Raw genomic sequence first — 25,388 nt, 5'->3', positions numbered from 1 at the left:
CTGTTGGACTGGTAAGTAATATTAGCTAACTCGCTACATCTTGTGTTGTTGCACTTGCTTGATGTTTGGCTTTGTTAGCCAAGATGTCGACTTGCTAGTTTTTGATCATAAGTAATGTAATCATAACAAATGCACTTGTACAGCTGTCTGTATTTACGACGGTGGTGTATAAATGAATTACACTCTGAAACTGTGGCGCCAAATCACAATAATATCAAATGTTCCATGACATTTCCGCCATCTCCTTTTTTCATAAAACTATGCCTTCAGTATAAAGGTTGTGAAATGTATGATCTTTTCTGACTGGCCAATGCAAATCTTAATCCTAGTGTGAAATCCCTTCAGATGTCCTACATCGCTAAAGTTCACCAGGCAGTTTACTGCTTTCATACTGTATGCAATATCTATGTGACAGCATGAGCAGCATTAGAATAATCCTCTGCTGAATCCACAAATTCAAGACAGATGTAAAAAAAAAAAAGCACATCTCATTAAAGGTAAATTTCAGAGGGGAAATGAAATAGAAAATCAGAGAAGAAACATTTTCTGCATCGATGTGTGCAGGTGTTTCACGTGCTGAAAATACTCTGCTATTTCAGCAACAATTACATTGTTAACTGAAATCTCCAGGGATAACCCACATATGGAAATATTTTTTATTAAAAAGACTTTAGGAATGACTTCACAGCACTGAGATGCAATGTCCGTCTGGAGATTACAGGTGCTCTATCTGCAATGTACAGTATTATTCAATATTTCACAGACTCCCAGCTGATGCTATTATGGACTGAGCAAAAAGGCAAAGCGGCAGGAAAATGTCAAGAATAAACTTTGAGATTTAGATGCCTAAAAGCCATCTCAGCTTGAGATGATAACACAGAGCTGGCTGCTTCTCTGGTCTAACAAAGTGAAGCTGCCGCACAGCCAGCGGAGTGACAGCGAAGATAAAATGGGTTCTTTGGGGTCTGAAATAGAAAAGCACTGTAAACTCGGAGGTAGCCTGCCAGTGTTTCTCGATAGTAGCTAAAAGAAAAACAGCCTAAGTGGCATTCACAGACTCGTCTAAAAGAAGCCCATCTAGGTTGTAGAAGGATCATATCCATTTGGTGGCTTGCTCAAATTCTGAGCTGCAGATCTGCCCTCGACACACTGAGGACAGAGTAAAGTCAAGGGCCAGACATGAGAGCAGAGATCTATTTATTGCTGCTCTGTCAAACATCTATTCAGAAACTCAATCTCGATTTTTGGCAAGCAAGTGACACTCAAAATGTATGGTGAAAATGAAGGTTTATTTAAATGACGTCTCTAGATGAACTCTCATGGTGAGAGTCACTGAAAAAAGGAACCTCTTATTTACTGACAAAATCACAAATACCCCCCCGCCTCTCTCTTTCTGTCTGGCTCTCTCTTTCATAAGTCACTCTCTCACACACACACACACACACACACACACACACACACACACACACACACACACACACACAGACACACACACACACACACACACACACACACACACACACACACACACACAAACTCACCAGTGCAGTGCTGTCAGCAAAGTCCCCTGACAGTCTATCACGCCTGTGGAAACAGCTCAAGTGTTATGTATGAGAAAAATGCTAGCAAAAACAAGCATGAGAATCTGGACGCTGCACACACAGTGCACCCCTACACAACACTGTCCAAGATTCAACGTGCTCTCATTGTCGGGCACTCGCTGTGGCCAAGGCTGTCCACAAAATGCCTTTGCTGCATTGCTGGATTGTGAGGAGCAGCAATTAATACGGGACAATTATCCTGTTCTTCCTTTTGCAAAACAGGAAGCAGAATTCCCCTTGTCTTTTTTTAGGATCTGCGTTATAACGTATAAAGCTGCTATGCTGAATGCGGTACTGGAAAGCTGAAGAAGAGGAGAATATAAGGGTGCTGGGTGGTGTGTTTCAGCTTATTAAAAAGAGGAAACTTCAATTCACAGGTCTGAATAATATGGTTCTTAGTAGTTTAGCTTTTCACACCTGACTTCTGATCTTTATGATGAAACATTACAAAGTACAGAACAAATTGTACCTATAATAGAGTTTTTTTTAAATCTAATTTTGATACAGATACTGCTATTGTGGCCACAAGTCCTGCCTGATCATCTGTTTCTATGGTGACCACCGTCAAGTGGTAAAGTGTAGAGAAATCCACAATCATTCAGTGACCTGTTTTTCACAGTTTGACTTGGAAATAAATTCCCTTCCCTCCATTAAATACTGTTTTTGTGTGTGATCCATTTGTAAAGGTGGCTTCCAGTTGTTTGCAGCTCTGATGTTTATTCCACGCATACAGCGTCGGCTGAGCAATGAGAACAAGGAGGAAGCTGATGAAGAGAAAAGGCAGGGGAAGTGCACTGCTGTGGGGGAGGGGAGAGCCTGGATGCTGAGGCAATTGCATGAGTGTGGAGGCTGTTGGAAAGGGAAGGAAGGGAAGGGAATAGGAGCAGGGGCTGCCAACCATCTTCACACAAGGTGGGGTGTCAGGCAGGCTAGAGGAACATATGGCTGTAGGCCATTAACACAGCCAGGAGAGCACATATTACCAAGTGAAGGCAATCTCAATACTGCCATAAAGAGAACCAGTTGAGCAAAACAGCAATTGATGGTTTTTCTTCAGGCCAAACGACCACTATTGGTCGTACAGGAAAAATCCCACTGGGGAGGTATCCAAACCAAATGGAGCTATGAGTGATTTCTCCTCTTTATGTATTGAGTGCAGAAATTATAAGAAAACTTATATGTATGATGTATGATGTATAATGAGTGAGCTGTAATCTCATATTGATCTCGGCTATTACAGTAAATCTACTTAAATCATGAAAAGGAGTTAAAGCTAAAAAGAAGTGACACAAAAGAGGGATTTTAATGCCTTAAGATATCTCAGACTTAGGAGGTGCTAAGGGGGAGTAACTCACTGGTAAGAAAGCATATCTATTGTTGCCTTAAGTTTGTCACTTGAGCTCGAGAGCAGAATATTCCAGTAAACTCGAATATGTCTGAGTGACAAAAGCAGAAAGAGAGGAGTCCCAGAGGAAGGTCTTGCTAGAAGACAAGCCTTCAGAACAACATGTTCATGTAGCTCTGTGTTTAGGCAGCACGATTGATCCACCTGCACTTCAGAGACAGTAGCAGCCCAACCAATCAATGCCAGTGACCAACACTGCAAGTGCATTGCAACCTTCCTCATAACCTCTTAGACAAGTGGAGACAAGTGGAGCCACAAAATTATCTCAATTATGGACATGTAACACTTTGTCCCGAGTGTCCATCCTCCATCTAGACAGGGGTTAATACAGAGGTCTACAGTTTGTGTTGTTAATTACCAAAAAAGTGTCCTTCTCACAACAGCACGTCTTCTAAGATAAAGGCAACAGAGACCTAGTCAATTATTCCTAACTCTTCGCCGTGTGACGAGAAGACTGATGCATTGTTGGTAAATGCATTTCTGGTAATTTCGTCACAACAGTTCATCCCAGGTCTGCCATCACACCTCCTCTGCCAGTGATTTATTGCCATCCAACAGGGACTTGACAAATCCCTAAAGACACAATTACCGTGCTCCCCCTTGGGAAGCCAGCACAGTTCATCTAAAATGGATAATGAATCCAGGGTGTCATAGCCGGTTCGCTGCAATGCACATTATGTGGAGTTCATCCCCAGTGCATAAGAGGTAAATCTCACAGATGCGTTCCCGGAAAACCCATGTTTTTTTTATCAAAAATTAGCAAAGCTAATTTCAGTGTCGTTCAATACAGTATGCAGGCTAAAGCGAGCTGCCTTTGTGCAGAGCATAATGAGTGGTTAAACTACGGAAGAGGATTAGGGCCACTGGTGAAAAATGTATTTGAGTTCTGACTTAATTCTCAGAATTCTGACTTTAAACTCAGAATTCTGACTTTATTCTCAGAATTCTGACTTTATTCTCAGAATTCTGACTTTCAACTCAGAATTCTGACTTTATTCGCAGAATTCTGACTTTATTCGCAGAATTCTGAGTTTAAAGTCAGAATTCTGAGAATAAAGTCAGAATTCTGAACTCAAATACATTTTTCACCAGTGGCCCTAATCCTCTTCTGTATTAAACAGATGTCATCATGCAGGATAATATCACAAATACCTTTATTATGTAATGTTTGTTGAAAGTTTAGTTGACTTTACTATAAATTTGTGTGGAAACCCATTGCCTTATCTGAGTTTTTACACAAGGTGAAAGTTAAGTTGTAATTACACAAAATGGTAAGTTGATGCAGTCAACAAATCAAGTTTACATTAGTAGACATTACTAAAAATCATCAGTAAAGAAATAATTCTTTTCTGGAGACATGTTGTCTAAAATAAGCATATTAAAGCTTTAGTGCGTAACTTTTTTTTATGTTAATGGACGTCCGTTACATTCTAGCCATTGCCAAATGAGTTGATACAAAGCTAATGAAGACAGTCAGCTATACAAAACTGTCTCTGTAGTTCTCACTATGGCTATATTCAGAAAATGGTGTCGTCCAACGACGCAGAAAATAGAGTGAAGATAATAACCTCTTATGAAGAGTCCATCATGTTGTTTTAATCCTCCGTGTCCTCCTTGGCTACTAACAACTGCGCGGAGGAGGGGTGGGGGTGGTGCGTGATCACAGAAGGCTTGTATCATGTGGATGCGGCAACGGTTTTGTTGTTCTATTTCGTATAGGCTTCTCCCTCTAAGGGCTGTCACTATTGTGTTAATCCCTTAGCGCATGCGCACTCTACCTCCAGCGGTGTTCGCCTCTGTACCAGCTGCTGGAATGGCTATATCCTGCCGTCGGATCTCCACCCCTGCTGTGAGTCCTGCCTCGGTCCCGTTCACGCCAGGATGGCGCTCACCCCTCAGGCCTCTTGCCCGTTCTGCGCCCACCTGCCATCTAAAGAGCTAAAACGGCGGGCGGCAGCTTTTCTGGAGCTCCAGTTCGACGGTGAGGGGGATGGCAGCTGGGCAGACCGGCGGGATCACACCCTGGATCCGCCGGAAGAGGACTCCTTCACCGAGCACGAGTCCGATGACTTGATTCCCCTAGAAGAGGGTTCTCTTCTGTTCATGGAGAGTGGCACCCCCGCCACAGCGCTGGCACCACGACAACTGCTGCGGCTGCTTCTTCCCAGGCTTCAGCCTCCACTCCTCCGCCCCCACCCTCCACCTAGCCGGCAGGCTCCACGGGGCCGGAAAACCATGCGGGCAGCCCCCACCTGGTCCAACCCGCCCCCCGAGCCACCCCACAAGCAGCGGCGACAGTGGCAATGACGGGCACGGGGAGCGTCTGTTTCACCCCAGTTGAGAGCAGAAACCACTTAAGGGCCACTTCCCTGTATCTAAAGAGCAGTTTCCCCTCAACCAAGCAGCTCTCGTTCCCATTGAACATTACGCTGACAATAAAACAGTCGTTCCCCACACAAGCATACACCGGCCTGCCGCTGTACGCATAGTTCCACCACTCTCTCATTATGTAGCCAGCGGGAGCAAGAGTCCACATGCGCAGACATCCTTCTCCCCCCAGCCGTTCCAGTGGGATGAGGATGACCCAGTGGCCGCTCCCGCCTTAACTGACGGTGACCGGCCACTGCCCTGGGCTGTGCGACACGATCCCACGTCTCACACAGCGGCGGAATGGGCTCTGCGCTCCCTGCTGGCCAAGTCAATAAGCAGCACACAGACAAGCGCACGCCCGCTCACAGACCGCAGTGCAGCATGGAGAAGCTTGACACAAATGGACTCATGGATGTCAAAGCTGATCACACAGGGCTACACGCTCCAGTTCGCCTCCCCCCCACCTCGCTTTGCCGGCCTGTTGGAAACAACTATGTCGTCTCAGGCAGAGAGGAGCTGCTGACAAAGGGGGCCATTTCCCGCGTTCCTCCAGGGGAGGAGAATTAAGGGTTTTACTCCCACTACTTTCTCACACCGAAAAAGACGGGCGGGATGCGTCCCATCCTTGACCTTTGCCAATTTAACCGGTGCATCATGGAATGTCCATTCCACATGCTGACAGTCAAGCACGTACTGGAATGTGTGCACCAACACGACGTCTGTGGATCTGAAAGATGCATACTTTCATATCCAAATTATTCCCAAACACAGGAAATTCCTGCGTTTCTCTTTTCAGGGGGCCCATTTTCTTTACAATTGGCTGCCGTTCGGGTACTCGTTGGCCCTCCGTTCATGGAGACGGCACTTCAGCCGTTACGCAAAAAAGGTATCAGAGTCCTCTTTTATCTGGACGATTTAATCGTTTTGGCCCCCTCTCAGGAAAAAGCTGCGCTCCAAACTATGGAATTTTTACAGCACCAGCAGACACTGGGCTTTGCCATAAACTGGCAAAAGAGCTCTGGGTGTGGACATCGACTCAACCATCATGAGAGCCAGACTGTCAGCGCCAAGGCTGGACACACTGAGCTTGCTGCTGTCACGCATCACACCTCACTCGACAGTGTCTGCGCTGTCTGTGATGCGCCTCCTAGGCCTGATGTCTGCAAGTCACGTGGTAGTCCCCCTGGGCCTCCTGCACATGAGAAAGATTCAGAGATGCTTCTATCGTCTGCACCTCGACCCAAATCGCCAGAAGTGACGCATGCTGACCATCCCTTCTTCTCTTCAGTCGGACCTGGCATACTGGGGAAACCCCCCGGACCCTAACAGCCGGAGTTCCCCTGGGCAGAGTGACGTCACACGTGACAGTGTACACAGACGTGTCCCTTACCGGCTGGGGGGGAATGTGCGATTCACAGGTAGTGGGAGGGAGATGGCCAGCTTCCCCTCTCCCACACATAAACTGCCTGGAGCTGTCCACGGTGCTGAAAGTGTTAATGCACTTCGCCCCAGTGATAGCAGGGAGACATGTCGTCGTGCGAACAGACAACATTACAGCAGCAGCTTACATAAACCATTAAGGGGGCGTGCGCTCGGCTCGGCTGTTGGAAATAGCCAGAAGCCTCCTGTTATGGGCCCACAGTCACCTTTTGTCCCTTAGAGTGGTTTACATCCCCGGGTTCTTGAACTGGGCAGCAGACCTAATGTCGGGCGGGGGGGAGGGAATTGAATCCCACTATCGTTCAGATGTTACGGAGCAGGTTCGGGAGAGCAACAGTGGATCTGTGGTTCTCCTTGAACACACGAGACAATCCACCCCGGGGTCGACGCCTTCTCTCACCAACCCTGGCCCAGAGCCCTCCTATACGTCTTTCCCCCGGTCCCTCTGATCCCTCGCCTCTTGGAACGCATCCAGGAGGAGAACTTGTCAGTCATTTTGGTGGCACCAGAGCGCACGAGTGCTTCCTGGTTCCCGACTCTGATTCAGCTACTGGCGGGGCCCCCTTGGCAACCGTGACGCACTGTCACAGCTGAACGGCGCGATATCCCACCCCCCGGTTATAAGCCAGCGGCTATGGGCCTGGCCGCTGAGCGGGATCGCTTGGAGAAATTAGGCTTGCCCCCTGCTGTTGTGCGCACTATCCAAAGGGCCAGAGCCCCCTCTACTATGGCGAGTTACGCAGGGCATTGGTCTGCTTTCCAACACTGGTGTGTGGAAAAAGGTGCAGAGCCCACATCGTGCCCTCTGCCCCTCGTGTTGACTTATCTCCAAACATTAGTGGATAATGATTTGGCTCTGTTTACAGTCAAAGCCTACCCGGCGGCCATTTCATCCTGCCACGAAGGCTATGGAGAGAGGTTGGTTTTTGCGCACGCCGTGGTGAAACGTTTTTTGAAGGGGGCAGACGTCAGAAGCCCGCTGTACGCTCTCTCACACCCCAATGGGACTTAGCCCTGGTGCTCCGAGCTCTGGGGAAACCCCTTTCGAGCCATTGGCCAGGATGTTGCTGAAAACAGCGCTTCTCCTCGCCCTGACGACAGCTAAGAGGGTGACTGATTTATGCACGCTGTCGGTTTCCCCGTCCTGCCTCTCCATTATAGGGGACAGGAGCGCAGCCACTTTACAGCCAAACCCTTCATTCCCGGCGAAAGTTTTAACGAGCTCATTTCGGTTGAGTTTTTTTTTCCTCCGCCTCATGGCAACGACGTGGAGGAGGCTTTTCACCGACTGTGTCCAGTGCACGCTTTATCACAGTACGTTTTACGCATGGCAGACATCAGAAGCTGCACAAACACAGCAGCTGTTCTTGCACTACAGGGAACACTCCCAAGGCGCGGCTCTTTCAAAACAGCGTCTGTCTCACTGGCTGTGCAAAGCTATCACCCAGGCTTACAGCACAGAGGTTCGGGCCACCTGCCCCACTAACATTGGCTGAAGAAAATGCTGATGTTGGGAGCAGAGCAACGATTCCGCTTCTGTAATATACAGTATTTGCGGATGTCTGTGCTGAGCGCTAGGGCGGGAAATAAAATCTTCACGACGGAGTGGAGTTGCATGGAGTTACAATACGTAACTATCGTCATGATTCCTCATTACTACTCAAGATATAAGTTGCTTGAAAGAATATTTTTTTCCTATTTAACAGTGTAACTTTAGCAACAATGTAAATTATACATTAGTTGCAAAAATCTATGTCGAAAACAATACACATAAAAGTTTTCCAATGTTTACTACCAATATATAGTATACTGCATGGAGAGTTGCACTCAGAAGACAGAATTACTGATTTCTAATGTGTGTAATTGCCACTGACAGTTTCATCACTGCCCAGAGCCCATCAGTCCCCACCCGGGTCTCGATCATGGTGCAACAATAAATGTAGATAAACATGAACACTAAATCCACCATAGAAAACTAAAATCCAAATAACATAAATGCAAACTAAAAACATAAACACAACATTATCAAAACACCCAGGACAGAAACCTTTCAGAACATATGCTTTCCCCCCATGAGCCTTTGCATCTCTTCAGCGCAGAACAGTTCAAATGACCCCGCCCCTCCCATTCAGAAACTTAACATCCTTAGTTATCTCTGCTTAATATGATCTGTGCACTGCATACTTAAGCTGATTATTACAAACAACTAATGTAATTTAGTAATGAAAATGTTTCATGAAAGAATAAGCAGTGACCACTAAAAAGTTGAATAACAACTAAATCTGGGTTTACAGTGTAGACTGTGTGAGGCGTGTGTCTATAGTCATTTTTCTTGTTGTTGTAATGAACTGAATTATATTTTAAATATAACCCCAATATATATGCAGTACAGTCAACTACAATCCAGTACAGCAACAACATAATGACCTCCGCTCTCCGTGGGTTGCCATTCTAAAAATTGTGATCGGTTTAAAGAAATGCAAACAACCCAGAGCATTTCTATCTCCTATCCGAGAACGTATGTGTGTTGTTGTCAGACCTTCCTCCACATCACTGTGGAGATAGGTCTAGCAATGAGAGACTACTTCCTTGCTAATGTACTGTATGTACTGTAAAATGTATTACATGAGCAAGCCTCTGATATCATTTCAAATGTCCTCATGCTGCTTTTAATTTTACTGAAAGAAATACAATCTTGGCATGTGTAAAAACCCAGTGGTGGATTCTTTACTTAAGTAGAAGTACCACAATGTGAAAAATACTCTATTACAAGTGAAGGCCCTGCACTTTGACATCCTGTACTTTACCAGGAAGATTACCAGAAGTGTATTATACAGAAGTGTATTAGTATATTTGTATTCAGGTCCAGACTTGATGTGTCACTAGTGTACACCTCTCATGACACTGCAAACATTACCCATATTTTTCATGCTGAAAAATTCAAGGCAGGTAGTTGAAAAATGTCATTTTGATAAAGTCAAATGAATTAAAGGCATGAAATACATTTTAACAAGAGAGCTGTAATGTATCCAGCACTTGGCTTATCGCTACACAGGTGGAGCTCAGCGGGGACAACCACTTCTCTCCTGAGATATCACCCTGAGCACATTAGATTTAATTGGAACCTCCCGCTCTCACCTGATTTTCAGCGCCAACTTCCCCACTGAACCCACTTTAACCCTTTGACCCGCAGGGAGCGCGACACCAGGAAGAGAGGATGCGCTCTTGGCGTAATGACTCAGAATGAATTATTGTCAGTTTCTCTAGAGGACAACACAGTCTTGGCTCATGTCCGGGGTTCACTTTGGCCGGTGTTTACCTAAGCTCTAGGGCTCATGATGTCAGGCGACCCCGAGCTCCGGGACTACGGCCTCCCACTCATATGACTGAAACTATTAGGCTTCTGGCGCAACAGAAAGCTCTCCATTTTCATTTCAATTACCGTCGCTGATGATAAAACACAGATCGGGCCATGACATTAGCTTCTCTGTTAATCAGTGGCAATAGATGTTTCCAATTAATTATGCTGGCTGGCTTTACTACAGAGTCTGCATCAAAGCAATTATTAGTCTTAATTTCATTTCTAAATATACACTTTATGTGTATTTGTTGCACAACAATAACTTAATTGAAGCTATGATGATTATTATATAACTAAATGTTAGGTCAGGTAATTAGTTTTTTATTTACCTTAACTGAGTGGCAAGAGTCTCTTTAATGCCTTTTTAATTAAGAATTAATATATTTGATTATAAATCCATGTAGATCCATCAAATAAAATAAAAATGTTCTGCTTCTTTTCCTAGAACTTTAAAACCCCATGGACATGGACTTCATTTAAAAAGATATAGTTGCACAATTGTTAATATTGAGCATACAGGTAGGCAATTAATTATTCACAGCTGTTTGCTCCAGTCTCATACTGCATTTATCCACACGTGAATAGTAATTACCAGTTGATCCAGTCTATATGCCATAACCCCTATAACCCCTTGCCACCAATACTCATTTTAAAATGAGCAGATAGATGGGATATTCTATTTTTTTTTATTCTATACCAGTGAATCATAGGAAAGCCTTGTAGTAGTATGAAATAGAGGGGGTTGACAGAAATCTTTCAAAACAATCAAAATCAACGCAAGACATTAAAGAGAAAAGTGTGTTTGTGATTTTATTGCCATCATATGCCTCATAACCAAATCAGGAGATGAATAGTGACACTGTGTTCCCTGCACATCAGACATTCAGTGCATAATCTTTTACAAACATGGGGTTATTAGTGTGTTCGGTAGCAGACTGTTTGCCTGCAGTACAAATGTGCCATGTCACCAAAAGAGTGAAATAAAGCCTAACTGAAAAATGTCTGAGCAAGAAAACACAAACATTTAAATGAACACCAAGACAGCAGAGTGTATCATTAAGTAAACTTCCTGAAAAAAACCTTGTCAACGCTGCTTAAAAAACATGTCTAAATATGACTTATTTGCAGCATTTTATGCATTTCACGGCAAGTGTAATGATCCCACTACACACATTTGCATGAAAGTCACATCACTCCGAAAATAAGGGGTTTAATGAGGTTTATGCTGATGATACAGTTTATGCTCATGAATTATTGCGATTCGTAGCTGATGAGTGAATTTAAAAACGCTTTGCAGAGCTTGTGAAGATCTGCCCCCATGTTAGACCCCAAACACTATACAACATTTCAGGGATAGACTAATGTGCTGACAGACTTCTTTCTGTTCGGTAATGAAAATGAGTTCCCCATGAAATAAATCATCAGCTTGTTTATTTTTGTTAGTTATTAGTTCTCTAATCTGAAAACTGCCTGTTCTTAAATGATATACATACACATTACACCTTTGACATAAAGGAGCTGCAGCATTCAGGAGAATTGTGTAACTGCATCACATACTAAATCATCCCTGGAAATCATGAAATGAATTTAGTTGCAATACAATGATTAGTTCCATGGTTGGAGGAACCTAAACGTCTGTTACTGGCAGCTACAGTTTATTTTGGGTTCTCAAGAATCAGCTCCACTAATGAACAGATTGCCTCTGGCTTGGTATTTAAGCCTTTGCAGTGTTGAGCAGCATTAGTGGTATTAATGGGACATTTATCATAACTTGTGATGTATTTTAAGACTGCATGTAGTAGTTCTGAATCAGCTGATGAGTCAAAGTCAGTTCATCATCAAACTCTGTAGTGGTAAGGGGAAAATGACCCTGCAATGCTGTTATTATGTTATTATATCACAATTTGTTTGTGATTTATTTTTCACACGTTCATGATAAACTTTATTATGCCTTTTCTTTGGATTCCATTTAGCTGCTCCTGGCATTGTGCATGCTGGCTCACTGTGCCATTAAATACATTTCTATCCACCTGTTTTTATACACATTTTAAATTTGTGCATAGCCTCTTGGCTGAGGGGGGAAAGTTGGAATATTAATAAAGACAAAATGCGACAAAGTGTGATGGAAATCTTTTTTTTCATAAATAAATCATGATGTACATGACGCACATGACTTGGAGCATTGGACTGAGGAGACAAATTAATACATGGAACATCAAAAATGCCATATTTCCATCACGTTATCCACATTGTTAACCGTCATTTCAGGTTGACTGGAGCTCGTTTGATTACGTCGTCTTGTTGCAAGCTCTTCTTCTGCAATGGCTTGATTTCACCAGACTGGAGAATTAGCGCACTCTAGCTGTTTCTCTTTCTCTCAACGCACCAACTTCTAACATTCGCACAGCAGCGATGGATGGAAACACGCTCATTTGCATTTTCTTTCGCAGATATAATAGAATCGAACTAAGCAATCGTTAATGTCATTAGTAACACCTGTGGTTTCCTACAGTGACAAGTCAAAATGTCTGCTGTGAAAAAAGCGGAATACTTTCCGATAGGTGAGTTACACAGTTAACTAAAGGCCCTGTGAAATCACACAGGTGTTTTCGATCACTCTGATTTGCCCAGAACACAGGGGCACGTTCAATCTTAAAATGGTGTGCATGTTTTCTCTCGTTTGGTGGGTGCGTCTGAGGTGTTATCCAATCAGCAGCCATGTGTATAAACCATAACCATTAAAAAGGCAGTGCGCTTGCATACACAACACGGTGTTGTTTAAATACACTTTTTGCTACGTTTTGTTTGGGCTGAACGTGCCCTCTAAGCTCTCCCATGTTCAGCCCCGACAAAACGTAGCATCACGTTTTTTTTTAACTGAAACGAGGGTGCGTTGAGCAACCTGTTGTGTGAGCCTTTTTATTACCACGAGTTTACATACACTCCTCTGCTGATTGGCTATCACCTGTGACACAGCCAATAAACGAGAGACACACACACCAAACGAGAGAAAACATATCACACCGTTCCGAGGAAACATGTCGTTCAACACAGAAACCATAGCAAAACGGTTCCCATCATGTCACCAAACTCTATGGACCAATAAGAATGTTGTCCCGTCCTACAGGCACTACAAAACAAACAGCTGTCAGTAACCCTTGTTCTACTGTAAAAGTTAAAAAAAATAAAAGGTGACATTATTACTGTAGCGGATATTGGCTTATCACAGATCAACCCTACATGTTACATTTACAGTGTCAACTACTATAATTTGTTTTGTTAATTATGTTTGGCAAAACAAATTATGTGTTTTTGGAGTTAGCAATGTGTGTTTCTCAGGTAGTGAGCACTTAATTTATTTGTAGCATAATACTGAGTCGATCAAGGTGGATGGTGTGCATACAAAGCACAGAACGGGGTGTGTATTCTCAGTCCTTTATGTTTAGGCTCCAAAAGCACTTTGGTTAATGTTTGGAAAAGATTGTTTTTTTTTAGACACGTTATTAAAGTAACTTTGACTGGTGGCCGGGTTGGCTCAGTGGGTAGAGCAGGCGCACGTATACTGAGAGGCTTATGTCTCGACGCAGAGGTCCAAGGTTTGAGTCCGACCTGAGACGATTTCCTGCGTGTCTCACCTAGCTGTCCTATCGATTAAAGGTGAAAAAGCCCAAAAAATAATCTTTAAAAAAAAAAAAAGTAACTTTGACTTTTCAATAATAACTCAAGACCAAGTGCTTTGAGTTCTTTAACATAACCATAAAAAAAAAACTTCATAATGCTTTAGTTGTTAAAATAGATATTGTATTGCAGCAGGGTTATTTTGGAGTGTCAATGACCATTTTGCACATACATTCAGAAGGAAGATTTTCCATCCGTCCAAATTTTCATTATGCTGATAAAAAATGTAGTTTAGGCAGCATTATATTTCTTGCTGTTGCAAATAAATAGTATATAAATGTCATTTCTTGTGCACAGATATGTGCATATCACATAATTACAAATAAACAATACTGAGATAACACAACAGAAACTGTGATTAGTTTGTCCTGCAGACTCCACCGCAGCACAACTTAGCAGACGTAACTGCACTGCGGACTCTGTGAGAATTAATAAACAAACTGTTCATCTGTAAAATCTAGCAGGTGATTAGTAAGTGAAAATTTTAATTTCTTGTACACAATATATTTACTATTAATTGGTATTAGCACTAAACACAAGCAATATCGGCTGATCTGCAGTCATTACTTGTTATTTACTCTTGCAGTGTTAAAATCCTATCATGCCTGCAATGCACGCATGATGTAGGAGTAACTCAGCTTTGTGTTATTGTACTGAGCTTCACATCAACAAAGTAACAGAGCGGTTGACGCACTCACACACAGAGCCTGACATGCATGTTTGCTCTGTAGCCAATGACACTGTAGTAACTCTATAAAGATACTTGTTGGGGACGGTGCTGTTTGTGTTGCTCAACAGCTCAACCAAAATGTGTTATTACAGGCTTCATGTTTGTGCTTTTCTTTCTTACAGCTATCCAGTTTTGCAGAGCAAGCAGTCAGACAGTACATTAATTGCAACATGATGTAAAGCCAATTCATCCTCAGCAGCACATCTTCCCGCAGCCGCGTTAGAAAGCCAAACTCGATACCACAAAGCCACAACTGGCATTATTCCAGAAGAAAATCTGCTGCTACCAGACATCCTACATGTCTCATTTAGAAGGTGCATCATACTGAGGTGGTGATCAAAAAACACCTTGGGCTCCTATTCAAAAGGAATAGCTCATGCCTTTTTAAACAATGTAGAGGTTGTCAAAGGTTACAGCGAAATGGAACAATTCTTAGCTCCTACGTGCTCTGTACACGCTTTTTTTTCTTCTTTTCTTGTGCGTAAAGAGAACTTCAGTCAGTCCAAAATATGTTTATGTGATCTTCAGCAACAAAAGGTTACTATGTCAGAAAGGGTACACTGTTGTGTCTCTTACTATCTAGTAAGGACAAAGAGTCAGTGATTGTGCAGCTTTAATCTGCAGTGGAGAGTATTTTCACTTCCAGACAATGTTTTTTTTTTCACAATAACAAAAAACAACAACAACATTGATTTGGGGAGTTGGGCAGCTTCTTTACTAGTGAACACCAAGTCTCATAAATATTTCATTTTATTCTTTCTCTGCTGTAACACCTGTTCTGGCAAGCACTTTGTGGCACTGTAACGCCTCCGTGTGCTTTTCATATTTCAGAAGAGATCCTCCTTAATATCAGGCGATGCTGTCAACAAACCAATTTCATTAATGTTCAGCATTGCATGTTTGCCTGTCTTATTACTGAAATTGTGTTATGATTCCTATACCATAGGAATAAAAAAAAAGAACTAAGTTTAGGTGCAGTGCTGCAATCCTGAATACTCAAGGAGAGGTTGCCATGGAAACAGAGTTACATTGGCCAAAAATGAAAGCGTCTGAGGATTTAGACTTTCACTGTATATACATTTTTAACCATACATTGTTTCTACATCAGCCTTTTCCACAGATTTTACATAACCACAACTTCTCTTCCATGCAGACATTTCTATGACGTGAGAAAAAAACATGAGAATAACAATCCCAAAACATGAAGCCAAACCAGATTAATTCAAACTAAAATTAATGATACGATGACAGATGACTCTCTTAACAGTCACTGGAAATGCCTGCTAATATATCAATGATAATTCAGTTGCATCGCCACAATGAATATTTTCATACCTTAAAGCAACCTGTACACAGCAGCAACGTTACAAATTACGCTCATAAAAAAACAAACATTGACACTACATGTTTACCGGTTATTTATTGAATTAATAAATAGTTAACTGGGAGAAAGACAAAAAAAACAAAGGAACATCAAGTGTTCCAATGATAGGCATGCAGGACATATCAAACACTTCACCCACTGTACTGATACTCTATATTGTAATACATTAACATCTATGTGCACCATGCTTGAGACTATGTCAAGTCTCATCAAAATGACATAAATGCTGCATGTCATAAACTAAAGAAACTGTATGTTAGATACATCTCAGCTGCAGTTTAGATACATCTCAGCTGCAGAGGAACTTAAATAAAACTGTACTAAATGATCAAAATGAGGAACTGAATATCTTTGCTAATTCCTGTCTGCGTTGTCAGCCTCCCTGTCACATCTCCATATGCTGTTTTCTCTGAACCAACCTATTACAACTGCTCCTCTGTTCACTCCATAACACAATTTCAGCTGTGTCAAATAAACGGTTGAATTAAAAATGACCAAAGTGTAAAATTTTACTCAGAGCATTACTCAACTTGTGGACATGGAATTCCATAATTCCAAAGGGACCATAAAAAGCATATCATTATCCCCTCTGAGAATAGTAGCCATGAGGTAAATGCTGTGCTGGCACAAAGGCGGGGAAATGAAATCTGTTTCAGATGAGACATGGACCCTGCTGGAAAGGCTCATGTAGCTTCAAACTTGGCTCTACTTCCCCAAAACCCAGAAGGTGTTATAATGCATAGATTAAATGATAGATGTGACCACTGCTATTACTAGCTTCTCTGTTTGCCACAGAAACAAACATTATTAAAATGCAATAAAGGGGTCAATAGTGAGTGCACTCGGATGGCAGCTATTAACGCCTCTGATTGAGCTCAATATTATTCAGGGAATTTGTTGCAGAAATAAATATTGCAGCACTTCAAAAACATTGTAAAGACAATACAACATTGAATGTACATTTAGCCTGCAGCCACAACATGCAGCAAAATGAGCTCTTATTTTTAACAGCAGGCCTATATAAAATGCATGCGTGTGGTCACTCACCTGTAGTCTCTACTATTCCTTCTAGTATCACCACAATTTCAAACTGCTCTGTTTGCATGGACCTCTGGGAGAGGTCGTAGAAAGGGCTTTTGGTGTCAATCACATGGCAGATCGTGAGTGGTGAGACGAGGAAGAGCTGGTCTGCCCCGGTACTGAAACCCACGTCCAGCTCCAACTGATCCAGCGGAAGAAACTCGCCCTCGGGCGTCTGGCGAGACTAAGGAAGCGTACAGGAAGAGACAGAGATGTTTGGTGGGGGAAGGAAGGGGTAACACAGACTTATCTACAGCACATCAAGATCCTTTGGGGACTTTTCACATTTTATATGCAATCAGAGCAACCAATCAGCCTATTAGAAAAATTGCTATAATTTTCTTAAATGTAAATGTCTAAAGAGGTATCTATGTAGCAAGAATATCCATCTCAGCATGTGATTTAAAGTACCACTGGGACTTAAAATGTGTCATTTTTTTTTAAACTGAATCAAATCAACTGGTTTAAATTACTTGATACTGCTGGATTCATCTGCTTTCACTATTTATCTGCTGTGTCAGCACATGTAATCTAGAAATAATGCTTATCTCTCTTTATGAAAAAAAAAAAACAGTTTCAATAATTTGCTGAAATGGATATGGCTGCAGTGTGTCTTTGGTAAAACATACTGAGTTTATACTTACCTTACACTTTATACAATGAATCTCCTACTGCAGATGAAAATTAGCCTGCATGGCTAAATCTGGCACATTTATATGTTGGACTCTGTGCTCATGTTGATTAATGTGCGTTGTTCCTTTTAAATAAAGAAATCTAAAAATCTATAATATCACCGTATTCCTATTATATATATTCAATGCATTCTCGTGAACGGTTGATAAATTGGTGGATATTTGCATATTAAAGCCTTTAAAAGTGTTTATAGGTTTACTATAGAGTTTTTGGAAGCCAGGAGGTGGACAGCAGGGAAATCCATAGATGATGTTCTCCTGATAAGGGACAGCAGCACAGTAACACCAAGCTGTAACACACTACTACTTTAAAACAGTTTAAAAATGAGCATATGAACACAATGAATGAACATGAAGGCCTCTTGGTAAACTTTGATGGATCATTTTCCCCCATCAGTTGTGCAAAATATGTAATTTGATGAATAGATAAAATGCATTCCTTGCTATGGCTTGGTAAATGATAGCTCTTATGGTGACTTATGGTCTTTTTGTATCTATTTGCATCATTGTAGTCTTTGAAGCTTTGTCTATTAAATGCATCATGGCGTCATGTTAGGAGTAGGCTTAAATGCCAGTGTGTAGGCCTTTCAGTTTCCTAAAAAAGAAAAAGAAAACATGGACTGGGCCATGATAAACAATGGGAATAGAACTAAAACATTGGACGCCTCCTGACTAAAAGTAGTATCACTTACTTTCAGCAATTTGCAGCGTATCTGTGCCGAGACCATATGGCTGTTACGCAGGTTGCCGACCCTGAACATGAGAGTTAGTTTTCCATCTCGCATAGAAATGACCGCATGTTCACTGAACATCAAAGTCTCGGCCCGTTTTTTGGGCTGAGACATCTTGATAAACATGCAGCCGATCAGAAAGGCATCGACGATCGATCCGAGGATCGACTGGAAAAGAAAGAGAATGATCCCCTCGGGGCATTTGTCAGTGATGTATCTGTAACCATATCCTATAGTGGCCTCGGTCTCTATAAAGAAGAGAAAGGCTGAGGGAAAGTTGTAGACATTGGCCACACATGGAGTGTACTTGTCATTGTGGGCTCTGTTGAGGTCTCCTCTGATGTATGCGATGCACCACCACATAGAGGCCATGAAGAGCCAAGCGACCGTGTAGGTGAGGATGAAAATAAATAGATTCCAGCGCCATTTCAAATCTACTAGTGTTGTAAATAAGTCTGAGAGGTATCTGCTGGTTTCACCACCCAGGTTCCCATGCTGGACGTTACATCGCCCGTTCTTGTCCACGAACCGCTGCCTCTTCCTCTTTTTCTCTGGGGGAGGCTGATTGAATCCAGACCCGCTAGATGAGGTGGTCACTACCTGATAATCGTCCCCAAATTTCTTTCGAAGTGCAGACATACTACGATGACAGCAGTGAAAGAAATAACAAAGGATTCAATGGTTATATAAAAAAAAGTCTGGGTTGTAGTTGCTGCAGTCGTTAATGCCCGTGCGCAATGTCTCGTCTTTGGAAATAGGGCAATAAAAGTCCGCTGTCTTCGCCCCAGTTAGTCTTGCATCGTCCTCTTTCGCCACACGCTAGTTGGTACACTATATAGCCATGAAATATCAATAATGTACGAGAAGTTTACAAAACCCGAAGATAGAAGCCATATGAAAAAGAATAAGCGACGCACAGGATAAGGTATCCAAACGCGCCAGCCGCAGTCCAGGTTTTACAGCTTTATCAGTTGTTGCGTCGTGGATTACTCATCGCCCGTGAAGGTTGGGGCTATATCGACCTGTTCAAAACTGTACTCACAGAATAAGTTTTCATGCGAAAGTTCAAAATCCTTCAACGGCCCATAAAACATCAATATCTCTGCGTAATTAGTCGCTGGAAACTGTTTCCAGGATGAAACGTCTCTGTGCGCACTTGCGTCTGCGTCTGTGTTGGAGATTATTCGGTTTCCAGCCCTTCCTTTGTAATATGTATACATAGGAAATGAATTGCATCCAAGGACTGTGAAAAATGACGAGATGGAGGAAGAAAATCACTGTCCCACTGTCGTCATTTTTGGCTGCGCGCATCGACGCTGATTTCCAGGCTCTTTTCGGGCACCTTTTCCCCTGTCTTAGAGAAATGTCGACTGGATTTTCATGGTTCAGCGGTAGAGATCCACCAGATGCTCTTTTGGCTGCTTAGATCCTTCTTTCCCGTCGATTTCCCTACGCGGCTCCTGCGCACTTCCACGTTTCCAGTGATGCACTTACTGTTGCCTAGTGGTACTACAAAGACTGACAATTTGGAGGAGGAGGGAACGGGTTCGCCTGAAGTGATCAAATATGTAAAACTGCAGCCAAGATGTCATTTTGACTTTCAAATAATCACCCTAAACGCCACATCTTAGCCTATGAGGAAATAAATAGTCCTCTGTCTCTTTGCAACATTACCAAATCGGTTAATATGAACATAAAAATGGGAAGAATAAAAACAGTATTTTACATCTTTATCTCTATGTTGCAAAAACACTCACATGAAGTATCCTGCTTTCGTAATGCTGAACAAATATCCTATGGTATACCTAATTTCCTCTCCAATGCAGTTTAAAGAAAAGTCCTCCCATCTGTAGTGGACATTTACAAATGAACCATGTTCACCAGTTGTTATTCTGGGTCACCTGTGCTAACAGCCACTATGACCCCGCTTCCATCCCATGGGTGACTGCACCCTCTTCATCCAGTGAATGCCATACACCAGAGATCTTAACAGAGTAACAAGTTGACACTCACAGCAAGCTGTATGAGATCTCAGGGGGGACAAAGAGCTGCAAACAAGGATGCACTGCTCAGAATTCACTCATCTATTACCGAGATCATGGCCACAGAGGAATACACCCACACCATAGTTACCCTGGCTTTACACACTGTCTCTCGAACACACATGAGGCACGATGAAGAACAACATACCAGCACCTCTTTCCTTCTCAACTCAATATATTGTGATGCTGTGTGTTGTACTAAATCAGCAATATTACTCCATGTTAAAAGCACAATAACCACTTCATCAAGAAATCACTGATGACTGCAGCTTTGAAATTCACATGGTAGTCAGTTTTTGCTGGAAGTGTATCAGCAACAAAGCAGTTTGGGGCTCAATGTTGATTATTTTCACCCCAAAAAGAGTAAATATCAGTGGATAAATAAAAGAGTAAGCCCTCCAATTGTTAGTCACCCACTGCAGCATTACACACTCTCGTGTGAATATGAAACATCCTTTTTTTTACACTCTGCTGTCATGTCATGCAGCATCTGTTCATCATCTTTTATTTGCCAAAATATCCTAGAGTAAATGTCTACAGCAGCTTGTTGATTTGATTTTTTTAACCATTTTTGGATCCATTGTCTGAGCTCAGAGGGATCAATATGCTGTCAAGTCAGTCTGGTTCCAGGCAAAAACTACCTCTGCTATTATCCTGCAGCTCCCTGTGGTTTACCGCATGATATTCCATGTCCAGGCTGAGCCCAGCGTGCCCTACTGTCTAAATGGTAGCTTCTAACAGCACGAAGGCCTGACATAACTGTTTCCAAATGAGCGATTGCATGGCAGCACAGTGCAACGTTGATGTGCCTCCAAGTGTTGTCTGCGAGGCTCTGTGGTTCGGTCCTCTTGAGGGGGACAGACAGGAAAAGATTTCCCCATCAGTCACAAGGCTGTCATAATTGCCAGGTAAACATTAGCTAAAGTTTTGCAGGACTTTTATAATGAGTGCAAGGGGACACAGGTCATCCACCATGCATTCTGGCCCTCATTAGGAAGACAAGGCTATTCACATATTTGCAGAGCAAAAATAAGGCTATTAGTTTGGACTGTATAACAGCCAGCCAGCCAGCACCAGCTAGACATTTTAATTGCTGTATTTAGAAAAAGCAATCAACTCCAGGATACAGTGTGTTGTGTGATGACACAATATGTATGTGCTACTATCTAGTGCCTTTTAGTTTTAAAGCCCCTGAAAACTTCAAATCAAAGTATTTCTCTATAACCTGAAAAATTCATGACTAGGGTTGGGTACCGACAGCCGGTGCTAATACAGCACCGATGCCTTAACGACCGTTATCTACCGGACCAAATAGCAATGTGGATTTCGGTGCCTCATTTCGTTGCCACTTAAAGGTCCCATGACATTCTGCTTTTTGGATGCTTTTATATACAGTGGTCCCCTAATACTGTATCTGAAGTCTCTTTCCCGAAATTCAGCCTTGGTGCAGAATTACAGCCACTAGAGCCAGTCCCACAATGAGCTTTCCTTAGTATGTGCCATTTCTGTGTCTGTAGCTATTGAGGAGGAGAGAGGGGGGGGCAAGGTGGAGGGAGAGGGTGTGGCCTTGACCAACTGCCACTTCGCTCATTTGAAAGCCATGATGTCTTTCTCATGGGTGGGCCAAATTCTCTGTGCGGGCAAAGCAGAGAAAGAGGAGGTAACCTTGCTCCTTATGACCTCATAAGGAGCAAGATTCCAGATCGGCCCACCTGAGCTTTCATTTTCACAAAGGCAGAGCAGGATACCCAGGGCTCGGTTTACACCTATCGCCATTTCCAGCCACTGGGGGACCATAGGCAGGCTGGGGGAACTCATATTAAACCTCATAAAGTGAAATTTTCATGCCATGGGACCTTTAAATGCCTGAGCTTCTCTCTGATGCTCCGAAATGGACGTTAGAGGCAACCGAAACATCGCTGCATGTTAAGCTAGTTAACACTACACTTGGCAGCAGGTAATGTTAGCCTACCGTTAGCTAGCAGCTGGATTAAACACGGTCAAAATGCTGACAGCTAAACAGTGTAAAAGTTTGACTGTATTTCCCTGTAGAGGATTCCAACACCGGGACGTACAAAAGTCTGTAGCTGCCGTTGTCTGAAAAACGACACAGACGGTGCGTTCACTTGAAACTCGCCTTGCCAGCTACGTGCTGCATTCAAAGTTATTGTAAAATACCCTTTTCCCATCCAGTGGTTGTTTTTGTCGTTTAACAGGAATTTACTGGTGAAGTAAGTTATTGTTATAAGTTATTATTACATTTTTAATAAATCATTTAATTTTGACCATGTGGCCTTAGCAATAAACAAGCCGTTCTTTAATGTCACCGACTGTGGTTTTGTGCTCCTTTAAAAAATATATATATACCGATACTTTTAAAAATATTTAAAAAAAAATATTTAAAATATAAATATATTTAAAATATTTTTAAAAGTATCGGTTCAGGCACCATTTAGGCACCGGCACCGTTTTAAAAGTATTGTTTTAGTGATATTTAACGATACCCAACCCTATTCATGACTGAACGTGCAACAATCAAAGTTTAAAACAAACATCTTTAGGTGTTATTTAGTAGGAGTTTAACTTTTAGAAGCTAATTTGCGTCATCAGAATTTTGTGGATTACATTTGATTAACAGTGACCAAACAATCCACCAATTTCACATTCAAATGTTGCTAAATCCTGATTGGTGCATGTTAAGTATGACATCATCTTTTTCTAACTAAGTCATGCCCCATGTCAAATCAGTGAGAAGAACAAAGAGAAAAAAGAAAAGAAAAACAGAAATCTATCATGTGAAAAAATCTAAATCTTGTGACCATGTAGGATCCAATCACTGATGGTTAGTTGATTCAGAATAATTTTTTGTAGGGCCTTTAAGTGATACAGCAGTAAAATGTATGTAACAGACATGGTTATAGAAATGGATTATTGTCACGTGCAGTTTCTTTTTCTTTTCGAACCTAGTTGTTTTTATATTTTTTCAAATTATAAGATCCCATTCCCATGTGGATTCAGTTCAACTTCAGTTATAGTCACAGAGAACATTTTACAATATAGCATGTCTCTAGAATGATCAGCCATAAGGGAGTCTATAGAAATCCGTATTTGAACCGGTATTCAAACACTCCCGACCCCACAGAAACACTTTTCTAATTCTGCTCAACACACAGGCTTTGTCACTGACAGCTAAATACAAGAATGAGGTTAAGGTCCGGGATGTTCTTGTCACACCCCAGGAGGCAGCTGATGTATAACACTGTGCACTAAATTAAAATATATGCAGATAAGTTCTTATCTAATAGCGGCTGAATGTTAAGGAGCTGCACATTTTGTTTCTACAAAGCAAAAAGGGTTTTTAGCATCATCCCCACCATTGAGCAGTGCACTGTATGTGGCTGGCTCTTCTTGCACTAGTGCAAGTCAAACTTCCATTAGTCAATGATCAGAAACACTTTGATGATCCTCTGTAACCCATTTCATAAAAATAGCCCGGGCGAAACCTGAGGGGCGGGTGGAGATGGGATTGATTTATTAATCTAATCAGAACAATGTAGGACACAAGATGCATTTGTCCTCCTCTCCAAATCAGCTCGGCTAGCACTTGAGGTCATCCTTCGAGAAGATCAGCCAATCACTTCAGACAATCTTCTGTAATTTTCCATCTTCCTTTATAATCTCTACAATCAGAGGCATAGCAGAGAAAACCGCCTCAGCTTTGATGTTGTCTTTGATGGATTTGTCCTTCTATTTCCCCCCGCCACAAATTTACGACTTCCTCCCTAAATTTTCTCTGTAATCTTATTTTGCCGCTACAATATAGATTTTTTGAATTCTAAACCAACAATCTTCTTCTCATGAAATACGTGCACTATGATTTTCTCCCCACAAAGATTAGGTTTTAACATGATGCTCACTTGATGCTGAAGCACTATCAGGCTCTCCTCCATGCTTGGCATGTAATGTGAAGCCATGTGGTGGATGAGCAGAGCAGCATCTCTAAACCAGTGATTCCATGCGGGTACAGCAATTGGGTAAAAATATGAAGCCTCCAAGGGGCACATGAGATTGTCAGCATCTTGTGGTAATCAAAGGACATTACAGCTCTTCATGAGCGACTGTGAAAGAAACAGCAGCATTTAACCACAAACTGAACCCTCGCTGCAGGCAAAATAGCATCTGATAATGACGTTGATCCAGCCACACACAGTCATGTCAGGTGAGGAATTATATAGGTACAAAAAAGCAAATGAAAAAAATTTATATTGTTCTGGTGTAGTCTGCTGGTTTTTCTTTCCACAGCTGAAGCGAAGACCTTGTTAGTTGTCACTGTGGTCAAAAATAGCATCCGAACAGGAGTGTTTTGTGGAAAAGCTCCTGGAGATTGATGATTGATTACTACACAGCTACTGCTGAAAGCAGCAGGGCCCCTCCTCCTAATCACTGCTTTCATCGCTAAAAGAAGATTATCACATAGGAGAAGCTTGATAGAGGCACTTCCTCCCTGCGAATCAATAAAAATTACTCAAGCGATTGCAAGCATACGGCAGACATTTTCTCGGTTTAATCCCTAGGTTGGCTCGGCACTTAAAAACATGCAGGTACTGTACGTTATTCTGTGTGTGTGTGTGTGTGTGTGTGTGTGTGTGTGTTGGGGGGGGTGTTAAACCATGTCTAATTAAAGTTGCTTTTCAATGCAGGCGCTCTGAAACTTCAGGTCCCCTTAACAATTAAGTGCAGGATTTCTCTGGTCTCGAGCGAGAAGAAAAGGCACATGCAGAGCATTGATTATCCCCCTATCTCTCCCCCTAGTCCGTCTCTACCTATTATTGGATTCACTTAGTTGATGGAACCCCATATGTTGAGCAAGGGAG

At 42.3% G+C, this 25,388-nt stretch overlaps 1 protein-coding gene across 1 annotated transcript in view; it reads right to left on the bottom strand.

Annotated features, from left to right (window-relative positions):
* kcnj3a (potassium inwardly rectifying channel subfamily J member 3a) overlaps nt 1-20,331 on the bottom strand; it is a 28,297-nt gene extending 7,966 nt beyond the window's left edge. The window contains exons 1-2 of the mRNA XM_039818964.1: nt 18,434-20,331; nt 17,017-17,233 (exon numbers count right to left, since the gene is read on the bottom strand). Coding sequence (XP_039674898.1) covers nt 17,017-17,233; nt 18,434-19,111 — 895 coding nt within the window. The 5' untranslated portion in view covers nt 19,112-20,331. The remainder of the gene's footprint in view (nt 1-17,016; nt 17,234-18,433) is intronic.
* Between the last annotated feature and the right edge of the window lie 5,057 nt (nt 20,332-25,388).

The sequence above is a fragment of the Perca fluviatilis genome, chromosome 12 (assembly GCF_010015445.1).
Source record: "Perca fluviatilis chromosome 12, GENO_Pfluv_1.0, whole genome shotgun sequence".
Taxonomy (NCBI): Eukaryota; Metazoa; Chordata; class Actinopteri; order Perciformes; family Percidae; genus Perca; species Perca fluviatilis.
The sequence above is the reverse complement of the archived record's forward strand: the minus strand, read 5'-3'. Positions and strand labels throughout refer to the sequence as shown.